This window comes from Talpa europaea, assembly GCF_964194135.1.
Source record: "Talpa europaea genome assembly, chromosome: 7".
Lineage (NCBI taxonomy): Eukaryota > Metazoa > Chordata > Mammalia > Eulipotyphla > Talpidae > Talpa > Talpa europaea.
The window spans coordinates 107,682,860-107,696,796 of record NC_140074.1 but is presented as its reverse complement, the minus strand read 5'-3'; the positions used below and the strand labels follow the sequence as shown (position 1 = coordinate 107,696,796).

Genomic DNA, 13,937 nt, shown 5'->3' with positions numbered 1-13,937 from the left:
GGCTCACTGTTTGGAGTCTCCCCTCGTGACTGACAGCTACCACTTCCTACCACGCCTCAGCGGAACTACCTGACTAGCCAATCCCAGGAGCAAACTGGCTACGACCGGGCACCGCCCTTGGAGGCCAGCTGCGCCAACCAGCAAGGAGAGGAGGCGGACCCGCCTCCCGAATGTAGCCAATCCGCTCGCGCTCCAGGGAAAACACAACAGTCTGTAAGTTCGGGTGCAGACGAGCTGTCAGGTTCGGTTGCGAACGCAGGCAGGTGGGGAGGAGTTGCGGACATGTTTCTTTTCCGCTGCAGAGAGTATCTGCTTGACTCTGTCAAAAAGCACCGGGCACCAAACTCCTGCCCGCCTCACCTGAGCGGCTCCGGTGGGAAGTCGGAGGACAGGGGGACTGGTCTGTTTACATCGAATTCTCGCGACAGCTGCTTCGAAGCGCAAAGCACGTGGACATGGCAGCTGCCAATCACTTTTAACTGGCCATTCAGCCAGCCCGAACCCGCCTTCTGCCCCGCCCTCTTCTGATGTGTTTACCTTCCGGGAATCTAGCCCGGCCGGCGCTGGTGGGGAGCCCGGGAGCCAAGCCTGGGTCGATTTTAAGGCGATAAGCGGTTGGTAATCTCGTCAATTTGGGCAAGGTTTCTGGACCGCCCCTGGCTACTGCCCTGCCTGTTTCCAGACTACATGTGGAAGAGATCGAGATTTCGTCTTTTTTTTTTTTTTGGTCAGTTAGATTTCTTTTATAATAATGATGATATTTATTGATTTATAGAACGAACGCTCAGCACAATCCTAAACATTTCACCAGCATTATCAAGCTTAATACGACAATCCCGTAAGGATATAGATTACTAATAGGCAGAGGGTTTGTAACAAACAGTAAAAGAAATCTCAAAATGTTTTTAACACTGTGAAAGGAGAAGCTGATTAGAGAAATCACCCACCAGAAATATGCAGCTAATCAGGAGCTGAAGACTTGACGTAGATAAGATATAACGTCAGAGAGAGCGTTAAGACACAACCCATTTGCCCTTGACGCTCTATCACTGCCAATAAATCGGACACCCAAAATGCTATTTATCATCTAATATTTGAGTGTTGGCTAATAAACATTGTTTGACATTGATTTTCTTCCACTCCAAATTCCTGTCACTTTTAAGCTTTGCTTCTATATAAACCAACAGAAGAAGGAATGTATCCAATAGTCTGATTTTTTTTTCTCTTAATGTTATCACTGGCTTACTTCTTTGTTGTCTTTGAAATGTCTTTTGGGTGTTTCTCCTATGCATGTCTCATATCCCCAAACTTTAAAGCATTTTGAATCTCTCTTAACATCTAACAGCCTAAACAGAACAAGTTATTTTAAAATTCAGCTTTATTTGAATTATTATTCTCAGGCCATCCTGTCCCCAGAACATGAATAAAGAGGAAAGCTAGAGGAAATAGTCACAAATGGAGCAACCTGACTTTGTGTGAGTTTTTTCAGTTTAAGTAGCTGTTTGATAGGCATTGATAAACTCCACAACTCTTTGACTATCCCTCTACAAAGTTATGGAAAAGACAAGAAAATAAAAAAATTAAAGACCCTTTTTCACAAGTCACTCATTCAACAAATATTTGAGTACCTATTAAGAGTCACGCATATTCTACATTTGGGGATACAATAATAAACAAATCAACCCAAGTGCTTGTCCTCAACCACATAATTTACATTCCAGTGGAAAAACAGAAGTAAATACACAAACAGAAAAGAGAGTGTAACAAGGGTGGTCCCCAGGAAGGGGGGAGGTTCCAGGTTTTCTGCCCCACTAGAAAGGAGGGTGGAGCTGAGCAGGGAGAGAAGCTGGAGAGGAGACTGAGGAAGGAAGGAAGCAGGATGGAGAGCCAGAAGGAGACCTGGAGGAGGCACATGAAGAGGAGAGACGCGGGAAGAAAATGCACTGTCTTTTGGTCTTGGACTGGTTGAAACAGATATGGGTGAGACTCATGGGGAGGTGACAATGGTGGGTTTTGTCTTGATTTTGACTTTGCTCTTTTCCTCCCAGACTTGTCTGGTTGTTCTGATCCTTTTCTGTGGGTCCACACTGGAAGGTGCTTTGGACTTGTGGCAGGCTTTGTGGCCTTGCTCTGGGCCAATCCCATTTGAATGAAGTTTTACCCATGAGGGGATGGGTAACTTTGGATGCTTGATTTAAAAACTATATTCTTTGCCTTTCCTGTATTGTTTACTAATTGTATTAAAGTTCCTTTTCATTAAAGTCTCATGTGTTTTGTGTTGTTGTGGTGGATGGCTGAACCTATTTAGAGCAGGCAGGTTTGCGGGTCTGGGGTGTCCCTCTCCCTGCCCTGTAACAAGAGTAGTGTGAAATGCTATTTAAAAAATGAAATAAATAGAGGAGGAAGATGGTTTATTTTCAGTGGTGTAGTCTAGGGAGACCCCTCAGGAGATGGCATTTGAAGGTCTCAGTGACATGCATGAGAAAGCTACTTTGAGCAATCTGCACAAAAGTAACACAGGCAAAAAGACCATAAGAATAAAACTAAATCTGAGGAAGTATGAGAAAACCAGTATGTTTTAAGTGAAGTGAACTAAGTAAACTAGTTATGAGAAGTAGGTCAGATGGGGAGTGTAGTCCTATATAGGGCTATAAAGAGAGTTTCCATTTTATTCTAGGGTGGAAATGTATTGGTGGACATTCAGCTAAGACGTATCAAATTATATTTACATTTTTAAAGCAACTTCCTATCTACTATATAATAAATAAAGTGTTGTCAGAAGGGGGAAATAGGAGAAGCAGTGAGCAAGTTGGAAGGCTATTTTAGTAGATGAGGTGGCACATGAAGTTGAAAACTGACCTGGAAGCAGTATAGGTGAAAAGTAGTGATTTCAGAAGATTTTGGAAAAGAGACTTAAAAGAATTTGATAATGTGTTAGGTGTGGAATAGAAGGAAGAAAATAATCAAACATGATACCTATGTTAGGGGCTTGAGCAGCCGGGTGATGACATTTATAGACATTGTACATTTTTTATGTATAGAATTATACATAAACAGGTGAATTCCTGTTTTGTGGTTGCATACTTCATAAATAGTAGAAAGAATATTATGATGTTCATGAGATTTTTACACAGAGTGAATAAATGTAAAGTTCTTAGAATAAGTTAGAAATGTATCCAAATTAACTACTACTAATTACAAACCACCTAATTCTAATTACTCTATTTTCATTGCCTCAAAGATGATGTGAGATCCTCTCATGAGCCTTCATATAGATATAACACTTAGGGGATGATTTTTTTTTTTTTGGTAGAAGTACTTGTGGGTGCTCATGAGCCATTTCAAAATATTGGAACTTGGAGAAACTTTTCAACAATCTGCTTGTGACTGAGCAATCTCAGCTAGGAAACTCATTTTCAGTGTAAAAGAGTGACTTCAAGCCAGAGTTCTTTGTTCTTCCAGTTGCTACAATACTTCCATTATAATCTATCACTGATGACTAAACTTGCCTCTCCGATGACCCTGCAGTCAAAAACAAAAGTCCCCAGAGAAATGCCAGAGAATTATCCATATGCAAACCAAATTTCTAGGTCAGTTTGTACTTTATTGTATGTTTTTGTTTTGGTAGGGTTAGGATTCTTTTTTTAGCCTCCAGAACATCATTGCCTCACCCTAGTACCAAAAACACTTGAAGAATTATCACATGATTTAAGCAGTTATGAAATCATCTGCTTTTACAGAGAACTATGATGAAAATTAATATTTTAATTTTCAATCAAGCAAAAGAAAAAACAGATGCAAATAATCTTCAAAAATCATGTTTCTTTAAAGTTCTTCAATTGTGAGGTAAAAATACATTAATAATCACTATATAAACTCACATTGGTGCATTCATTAAGATGAAATTTTTGAAAACTACTTTTTAAAGAATTCCAAATTTTGTAATAACAAAATCAACATAACCCAAGGTCATACCACCTCACTTGTATTTAACTGAAAAGTACCTACCAGTTTTCTGTCTTGCATATTACTAGATAACTGTGGCTCCTAAAACATCATTTTCCCATATTCTATTCAAAATTCTAAGTCTATAAAGTTGTATTTGTTTATGTTGGGTCCTTTCACTCTACCCCAGAGCTCTCTGTAGTCCATTCTACTCACTCTAGGGTCCAGCAAACATTCTTTTTTTTTTTTTTTAACATTTATTTATACAAGAACTGGGGTACAGGCCAGAGGTATGGGGTGGTGAGAGAATTCACCAGAGACAGAGCAGAAAGCAGAGCAGGTAGACGGACCAAAATACACTGCTGAAGGGAGCAGCAGGTGAGACAGGAGAGGTCTGCCACACAATGTGGGTATCTCCCTTGCCGGCCTGGAATCAAACCCACGCTGCAGAGGCTGTGGACAGTTTCACAGCGCTGTGCTCAACCCGCTGTGCTACCGGGGAGGTCCCTCAAGCAAAAATTCTGAAGACATGATAATTTTTCATTTTCTTTTTTTCTAAAAAAAGAATTTATTTATCCATGCATACAAGAACTAGAGTACAGGCCAGAGGTGTTGGGGAGGGGTGAGAGGATTCACAAAGACAGAGTAGGGAACAGAACAGGCAGATTCACTGAAACACACTGCTGAGGGAAGCAGCAGGTGAGTCAGGAGAGGTCTGCTGCGCCATGTGGGTAGCTCCCTGGCCAGGGATCTAACTCGTGCTGCAGTGGCTGCAGAAAGCTTCACAGGTTGCGTCTTAACCCCTTGTGTCTTAACCCCTTCACAGGTTGTGTCTTAACCTCCCCCAGGGAGGCCCTGGCGCAGCCTTTCATGTGGGCATTCATCCCAGCAAGATGGTTATCACTTAGCTAGAACTGGACAAAGACTGAAATAAAGTGCTAGAGGACAAGGTCAAATCTCACCAAGTAGTAAAGGAAAAGGGAAAATACAAGGAAGAAACAACTGAGAAGATGCAGGAATAAAGTAGTCGTACATATAATTTTCATTAAGAACTGCTATAATGAAAAATAATACTTAATTGGAATTGATTGGGGAAAAGAATGGAGGTCAAAAAGAACAGCTTATAAAGAAACAAATGGAAATTTCAGAACTCAAAAATGTCCTGATATTCTTGCTAAATTTAAAAACCCAAGCCCTATTCCTTGCCTAGCAGGCAAGTTTGGGATCAAGGGAGTAGATGGAACTGCCCTGGGAACCTGGACATTAAGCTGGTGATTTGAAAAGCTGATGATCCCCTACGCTAATTCAGATCATCAGTCAGGACACACCCAAGACTAGTCAGCCTAGCCAGTCAATGATGCTTGGAGTATAAATAGAGCCTCAGGACCTTCATTCTCTGTGCAACCAACCTCTCCTCTCTTGCCTATTGCTACTCTTAGCAGTGTGTTTCAATAAATCTGCCTGTTCTATTCACCACTTGATCTCCAATAAATTTTCACCCCCTGCACCCATGATGAAAAATATAACAAAATCTCTAACAAAGAGTTTTTAAAAATTGAGGTTCTTAAAAACAATTTAGGAAAGAGCTGAAAATCTCCTAAAGTTGGTTTGACATAAACCTACAGATTCACAATGCTCAGCAAACTCCAAGAAAAGTCCAAAGAAATTCATATATGAACACACATCAGCCATACTGCTAAAAATTAAAAATCAGAGAAAAATTTCTGAAAACAGCTAGAGAAGAAAAATGCGATATTTACAAGGATCAATTTGTTGTTGTTGTTTTTAAATGTTTATTTATTTATGTATACAAGAGCTGGGGTGTAGGCCAGAGTGCGGGAGGGTGAGAAGATTCACCAGAGACAGAGTGGGGAGCAGAACAGGTGGATCCACTGTTCCACTGCTGAAGGGAACAGCAGGAGAGACAGAAGAGGTCTGCTGTGCCACGTGGGTTAGCTTCCTGGCCTGGGATTGAACTCATGCTGCAGTGGCTGCTAGCAGCTTCATAGTGCTGAAACTTAACCCCTTTTGCCACTAAGGGGGCCCAACAAGGAACAATTTGAGTAACAACAGTTTCTTCATCAAAACCATGGTGGCCAGGGCCTCCCCGGTGGCGCAGCGGTTGAGCGCTGGGTTTCGAAGCTGCCCGCGGCCTCTGCGGCGCCGGTTCAATCCCCGGCTGCTCCCCGGCCACTGGAGGGTCCCACATGGCGCGCAGACCTCTCCTGCCGCCCGCTGCTCCCCTCAGCAGTGTACTTCGGTCCTTCTGCCTGCTCTGCTCCCCGCTCTGGCTCTGGTGAATTCTCTCACCCTCCCGTGCTTCTGACTGTACCCAGTGCATGTATAAACAAAACAAACAAACAAATAAATAAATAAAACATGCCTCTATAAAAAAAAAAAAAAAAAACAACCATGGTGGCCAGAGGAAGTGGCATATTTCTTAAAGCATTAAAATAATTGATGTATCATGCCTTGCTTAATGACAGGGATACATTCCGAGAAGTGTGTCAGGTGATTTTGGAAAGGTCATGGAGTACACTTACCCAAACTTAGATGGTATAGTCCATTATATACTGAGACTACAAGTAGGTGCCATCACAGTATGTATGACTTGTTAATTGACTGGTGTCATTACTTGGCACATGATTGTACTGTTGTAGAAGGTAACAATATCAGAAGCTTGTAACTTCTTTTTTAAAGATTAATTTTTATTTATTTAATGAATACAAGAGTTGGGGTGTAGGCCAGAGGTGGGGGCTGTGTATGAGAGGATTCACCAGCGACAGAGTGGGGAGCAGAACAGGTGGAGGTACTGAAGTACACTGCTGAGGGGAGCAGCGGGCGAGACAGGCGAGGTCTGCTGTGCCATGTGGGTTACCTCCCTGGCCCGGGATTGAACTCAGGCTGCAGTGGCTGGCAATAGCTTGATAGTGCTGAGACTTAACCCCTTGTGCCACCAGGGAGGCCCTTTCCCTGAGTTTTGTAAGCTGCTCTGGTAAATTATCAAACCTGAGGGGGAGATTGTGGGAACCCTAATTTGTAGCCAGTCAGCCATAAATGTATGTGACAACTTGGGATTTGAGATTGATGTCTGGAGTGGAAGCAGTCTTGTGAGAATGAGTCTTTAACTTGCAGGTAGAGTTGTCAAAACTGAATAGAATTATGAGACATGAAATTGGTGTCTGTGGAAACTGGAGAATTGCTTGGTGTAGGAAAACCCACACACCTGGGGTCAGAAGCACTGTGAATATGAAAAAAGGACGAGATGTATCTTCCTTTCATTGGACATGGTTAAAAATGGCATAAATAACATATCCATAGACTAGAATAAGGAGGCTCTGATATCCTGATGTGGAAAAATCTTTATGGTTGAGATAAGCATAAGTATAGTCATTTTGCCTAGATTATCACTAAAAGAATACACAAAAGAAATGGGGAAAGTGGAATGTCGGCTGCCTTAGGTGTTAAGGTGGGTTTTTTGCCTATGTACCATTTTAGACATCATTAATTCCCCATCATGCATCATACTAGAGCTATGTGTTACAAAGGCAAATAAATTTAAATAAAAATAAAATATTTTTTGTGATTGCATAACATTTTCAACTCCTTAAAAAACAGGCTTAAGGGGCCTCCCTGGTGGCGCAGGTGGTTTAGCACTGCACTGTGAAGCTGTCCACAACCTCTGCAGTGTGGGTTTGATCCCGGCCGGCGGGCAATAATCCCACATGGTGCGGCAGGCCTACCCTGTCTCACCTGCTGCTCCCCTCAGCAGTGTATTTCGTTAGTCTGCCTGTTCTGTTCCCTGCTGTGTCTCTGGTGAATCCTCTCACCCTCCTGCACATCTGGCCTGCACACTGGTTCTTGTATAAATAAATACATCTTTAAAAAAAAAAAAAGGCTTAAACACAGCCCTAGGAACACATACAGAAGAGTTAATTCAGCATTTTCATCTTAGAGTCTGAAACCAAAATTCTTTCCAGTATTAGACTCTATTCCACTAATAATCTGACCTAGGAAAGAATTAATGCTATTGTTAGGGAAAAAGAATGTCTTTTATATCAGGGCTGCCCTGTAACACTATGACATTTTTACATTAAAAGTTATTTGAAACATAAAGTATGCTAATCCATTAATCTAATCATAATCCACTACTCTAATTTTAATTTCATGTAGATACAGAATTATTTTCTTCATAATCTCTGGCAGAAAAAGTGAAAAAAAACCAGAAAATATACATTCAGATTTGAATTTTTGGTGCAGCTAGGATAGTATTACAGGTCTACGAGATGAACAAACTCATCATAGTAAGTTGATTTGGAAAAGGTCTGTTTATGCTTATCTCAGAAAGATCTGAAATATAAACTCTTCATTATCCAGATATCCTTAAAAACCAGTCACAAATAGTTTTTCCCAGACCACTGATTTCTAATGACCCTTTTATGAAAACCTGGTATGCTTCTAATGATGCAGTTCAAAGCATATTGTAGGGGCATAATGTTGAAGATATGAATCTTCAATATTGAAGATATGAATTATTTCTTTAATCTCTCAATGAGAACTGATTCTAAATTAATAAATTTTTAAAAAATTATTACAATTCTTATTGTAGAACAATTTACTAACCAAAATGACATACTTTAGTGTTTTGGAATTAACCTTTTTAGCTTTTTCCTATATTACCAGGATAGGGTTTTTTATTTTTTGTTGCTATATAATATTTCATTAAAAAAAAGAGCCACAGCTGACATAACCATAATTTTATTGCCGGATATTTAGTCTGTTTTGATGTATTCTATATTAAAATTAAAAAGAGTGCAAAATTACAGGTATTTTAAGTTATTACTCTAAAGCATGATATAGCACAATAGAAAGTCAATATTTATCATTAAAACAAAGCAACAAAAAATCCAGCAACATCAGGAACAGTTCACTGATTTATTAGATGAACAAACATATCCATATAATCAATGAAAATTATATGATATGAAATGTTGGGAATTAGCAGCACCATCCGTTATTGAATAGCAAGAAAAACTTCACATATTTTATGCACTCACACGAAGGTAACTATTTTAAGATCTAATAATGCCACTGAATGTCTGGGATGATTGAGAAGAGCATCCTTTTCGGCAAACACACCTCCTGCTAGTCCAAAGATGTGGTGAGTATATCTGATGATTAATGTTTTATAAAAATGCCACTGAATTAAGAGATAATGCATAGTATTTTAATTAGGACGAGAAGACTAATATCCAGCTACTTCAGCATGGTTCAACACATTTGCTTCTATGAAAAATTTAGTTCTGAATTATGAAATTAGAAATAAAAAATAATTTTTAAAAGACACTAGTTGTCTCTAGGAAACATTCAGTGAAACACAGATCACTATGAAAATACATCACTTTTCCAGTTTGCTTAATAATTTACTTTAAAAAGTTGTATAGTTTTCATCACAAGTGACTTATACAAATTTCTTAAGCATTTTAAAAAGTTTAAATGTATTTCTAAAATCTAATAGATTCTTTTGATTTTTTTTTTTAAACATTTAGCCCTATTGTTACATTTACTGTGTATCAGAGTTAAGAGACTGAGTTCATGTGAAGGATACAAATTTACACACATTTTACAGCAACTTATACCCTAACATCTACAAAATTCACAGTTATAATACAAGCAAGTACAAGGCCAGAAAAACTGTTGAATTCCAAAAAGTCAAGCTGTATATTATTTTTATTTGTCCCCTTAAAAAAAGTTCAACTTCGGCACCAACTTTAAAAAGCCCTCTTACATTCCAAGTTTGGAAAAAAACATTTTCCAGATACCTTTCAGCAAACACAAACAGTTTTTCTGTGCTGGTGAAGTAAAGGATTTCCAATTTTCTTCTGGCCCCTAAGTCTGCGTCGCATGGTAAGTTTAACAGAGTTCTTTCGCTGGGAGGTTGTGGGAAGGCTTGCAGGCTGAGTACCACTACTTCGACTTAAGCCATTTCGTCTATGCTTCTTCATAAGAGGGCCAGAGTTGGATTCTTCTAATGTTCTTTTAAAATTTGCGGGAGGGGTTCTTTCAACTTCTTGGGCTTTCATTTGACCTGGAGTTGACATCTTTAAATTTTTTTGGTCCATAATTGCGTTGGTTGAATTAGTAGGCACAAGGCCAACTGATAGGCTGTTATTCAAAGAATCATGTATCCTTAAAGTCAGAGCTTTAGTACAATTTTCTTCAGGTGGATCTGGATCTTTTGCAGGTATGATTGCAGACTGGACACTTCCTCGAGCTATCTCGCTTGGGATTTCTAAATAATTCTCTGAGAAGGCATTACTACGAACAAGGGCAGGTATATGGTCTTTAGAGTTCAGCCTTGACCATGGATCCTCCTCCAGTGACTGGAAAAAAAAAAAAGGTAAACCAAGTAAGAAATAATTTATCCAAGAATTCAGCTGAATCATTGGGGTTTCATTAGAATAATGAAATTTAATTATTTAGGATAAGTGACAAATTTATTTCCTACTTTACAAATTCTAATTTCTGAATATTCAGCAGTGTGAAAAATATGAAATGCAACATTAAAGCAACTATGGCATAATTGAAACTCAGTTGCTTTGTACCCATACCCAAAGGACTGGACACTGTTTTCTCTTTTTAGAAAAGCAAGTCTCAGCACTATGAAGCTATATATAGGTAGCCACTGAAGCATAAGTTTGATCCCTGGCTAGGGAGCTACCCACATGGCACAGCAGACCTCTACTGTCTCGCCCGCTGCTCCCCTCAGCGGTGTATTTCAGTAGATCCCCCTGTTGTGCTCCCCAACTCTGTCTCTGGTAAATCCTCTCACACCCGCACCTCTGGCCTGCACCCCAGTTCTTGTATGCATAAAATAAATAAATCTTTAAAAAACAAAAGAAAGAAAGAAAGCCACTTCTTATCTGTTTTACCTTGACTATATGTTAGGCAGCAACCTTATTTCAAAGTACCAGTTTTGAGAAAGGATAAGGATAACAGAACAGTCTCTACTCTAGAACATTTACATATGACTTTTAATAACATCAACAAGAGTTGTATGTGAGTTTATCTCTCTGAATTAGGTTCATTACAAAGCCTAACCTAATCACAAACATGTTTTGGATGATCACAGAAAACTGTATCTAGTCACAAGTAATTGGGTTTTTTTTTTGCTTGTTTGTTTTTTAAGATTTATTTATTTATGCATACAAGAGCTGGGGTACAGGCCAGAGGTGCGGGTGGTGAGAGGATTCACCAGAGACAGAGCAGGGAGCAGAAGGACCGAAATACACTGCTGAAGGGAGCAGCAGGCGAGACAGGAGAGGTCTGCTGCACCATGTGAGTATCTCCCTGGCTGGCCCGGAATCAAACCCATGCTGCAGAGTCTGCGGACAGCTTCACAGCGCTGTGCTCAATCTGCTGGGCCACCGGGGAGGCCCACAGTCACAAGAAATTTTTAACCAAGAGTTAATCCTTTAACGCAGAAAACGGATTTGTAACAAGACTAGATTCTATAGACAAAATTTTCACATTACCAAAAAATCATGTCACTAACTTTAGGCAAAGGAAAAAGGTATTAAATCATTTATAAAAATAGAACGCACTGCATTAGTATGTATAACAAGATTGGCTGTTGCATGGAATTTCTTTATAAAAGAAAAGCAAAGGGACAATTTCAGAATTAATACAATTTATTGTCATTTATGTTGTGCTGTGTCCTTTTAAATTCAGATTATTCTGACACTATAGGTGCACTGGCACTGTTATTTCTTCCCCCACTTTCTCCTTGAATTCTTCTCTTTTTATTGGCATTTTGAGGGAATATACTGCATCTGTTATCACAGGCAACTTGGACTTTTTAGACTCAGCCCAGATTTTTTTTTTTAAAGATTTGTTTATTGATTGATTGATTGATTGATTTATACATACAAGCACTGGGTACAGTCAGAAGTGTGGGAGGGTGAGAGAATTCACCAGAGCCAGAGCGGGGAGCAGAGCAGGCAGAAGGACCTAAGTACACTGCTGAGGGGAGCAGCGGGCGGCAGGAGAGGTCTGCGCGCCATGTGGGACCCTCCTCTGGTGGCCAGGGAGCAGCCGGGGATCGAACCGGCGCTGCAGAGGCTGCGGGCAGCTTCGCAACCCAGCGCTCAACCGCTGCGCCACCGGGGAGGCCCGACTCAGCCCAGATTAATAACTTGTATTGCTAAGCCTTCCTTCTGTTCATAAAATGTTTGTAACATTGAGAGATTACCTCCTAAAAAGACATACTTTAAAGTTTACTACTTCAGAGTTCAACTTACTCCCTACATCTTAAAATCCAACATTAAACAATTACAGATTGCACCTAGAATTCAACTGAAATTGTTTTAATTTTCTGAATGAATTCTCTTTCTCAGTCCTCCTTTCTATAGTTATCAGCTTGCCAAAAAAAAAAAAAAAAAAAGCTAAATTTAACTTTTCCCTAAAGAAAGGATGGAAAAAGCAAGGGGTATGATCACAAACTAAGACTTGAACAGAGCCTATTTCCATCATATTCATCCCAAAAACAAATATCTGACTACTGATTTACAAACAGAAAGTGACATAGTTATAAACTAAAAACTATAAACATAGATGATTACAGATATATATAAACCTAGCTTCAAATGCCTTCTAAATGTAAGTCTTAAAAATCATTCAAAATTAACCAAAATGGGGCCTCCCTAGTGGCACAAGGGGTCAAGACGCAACCTATAAAGCTATCCACAGCCACCGCAGCACGAGTTTGATTACCAGCCGAGTTTGATCCCCAGCTGGCTAGGGAGCTACCCACATGGCGCAGCAGACCTCTCCTGACTCACCCACTGCTCCCCTCAGCAGTGTATTTCAGTCAATCTGCCTGTTCTGTTCCGGTCTCTGGTGAATCCTCTCACCCCTCACACCTCTGGCTTGCACCCCAGTTCTTGTATGCATAAATAAATCTTTTTTAAAAAATTAATCAAAAATGTCTATTTCTTTAGATATTACTAAACAGAATTATTACAATAATGAAATAAATCAGAGACATTTTTAAGTCAGTTAAAATAAAATGAAACAATCTGTTGGGCAGAAATTTGCCCTTCTTTAGGTGAGAGCCAACAATACTAATTATTCTGAATGGCTCTAAATATTTTCCCGTTCCATTTTTAGCAGTTTGAGGAACCTATGCACAGCTTTCCATAGTGGCTGGACCAGTTTGCATTCCCACCAGAGTGTAGGAGAGTTCCTTTTTCTCCATAACCTTACCATTTTGGGTGGGGCCAGTGGTTAACAAAAAATCATTGTGAACTTGTAAATAACTGTTTATATATCTCTCCTTATCTTTATTTTAGTAGTAGTATTAGGTGATTATTTCTCAGAATTTTAGTAATAATATTTAGAACATAGTTTATGTACAACTTATGCAATTTTACTAATGCAAATAAGCAGACTGCAATAATTATTTGAAATCAATATTAAATTTATTCCTATTACAACATCCTTTGTTTCCTCTACCCGATTCCCCTTTCCCTATTCTGCCTAACAGGCAGTTATTTAAACACAAATACATTAAGAAACATAAGAGTAAGGAATACATTCAAACTAAGAAACAGACATAATGCAAATGAACATCTGTGCCTTCACAACTTTCAAAAAAGAATGAAGAAACTTTAAAAAGTTTTGAACTGTACTATTATTCAAGGGTATTCAAAGAAAAGAAATATTTGACAAGAAATCCTTTCAAGAAAATCAGTACAAAATATTAATTTATCAATTTCTAAAGAAAAATGAATTCCCATGTATAAGTGAACTGATAGAAAGCAAAGCAGTAATAGTAAATATTCTGAGTATAGAGTCACAATACCCAAAATTAAATTCTTCATGTGTAACTTTGACATCTTCAAAAATTGTATACATAACATAGACTTTCTCTTTATTTTTCATCTTCATGGTCAGTATTCTAAAAGGAAATTCTCAAAGGCCCAGGTATTTAT

The 13,937-nt window shown here is 39.1% G+C and overlaps 1 protein-coding gene across 1 annotated transcript in view; it reads right to left on the bottom strand.

Annotated features, from left to right (window-relative positions):
- Window positions 1-9,696: 9,696 nt before the first annotated feature.
- Window positions 9,697-13,937, bottom strand: part of PPM1D (protein phosphatase, Mg2+/Mn2+ dependent 1D) — a gene marked incomplete at its 5' end in the record, with an annotated part of 34,612 nt that continues 30,371 nt past the window's right edge. The window contains one exon of the mRNA XM_084238823.1: window positions 9,697-10,328. Coding sequence (XP_084094949.1) covers window positions 9,771-10,328 — 558 coding nt within the window. The 3' untranslated portion in view covers window positions 9,697-9,770. The remainder of the gene's footprint in view (window positions 10,329-13,937) is intronic.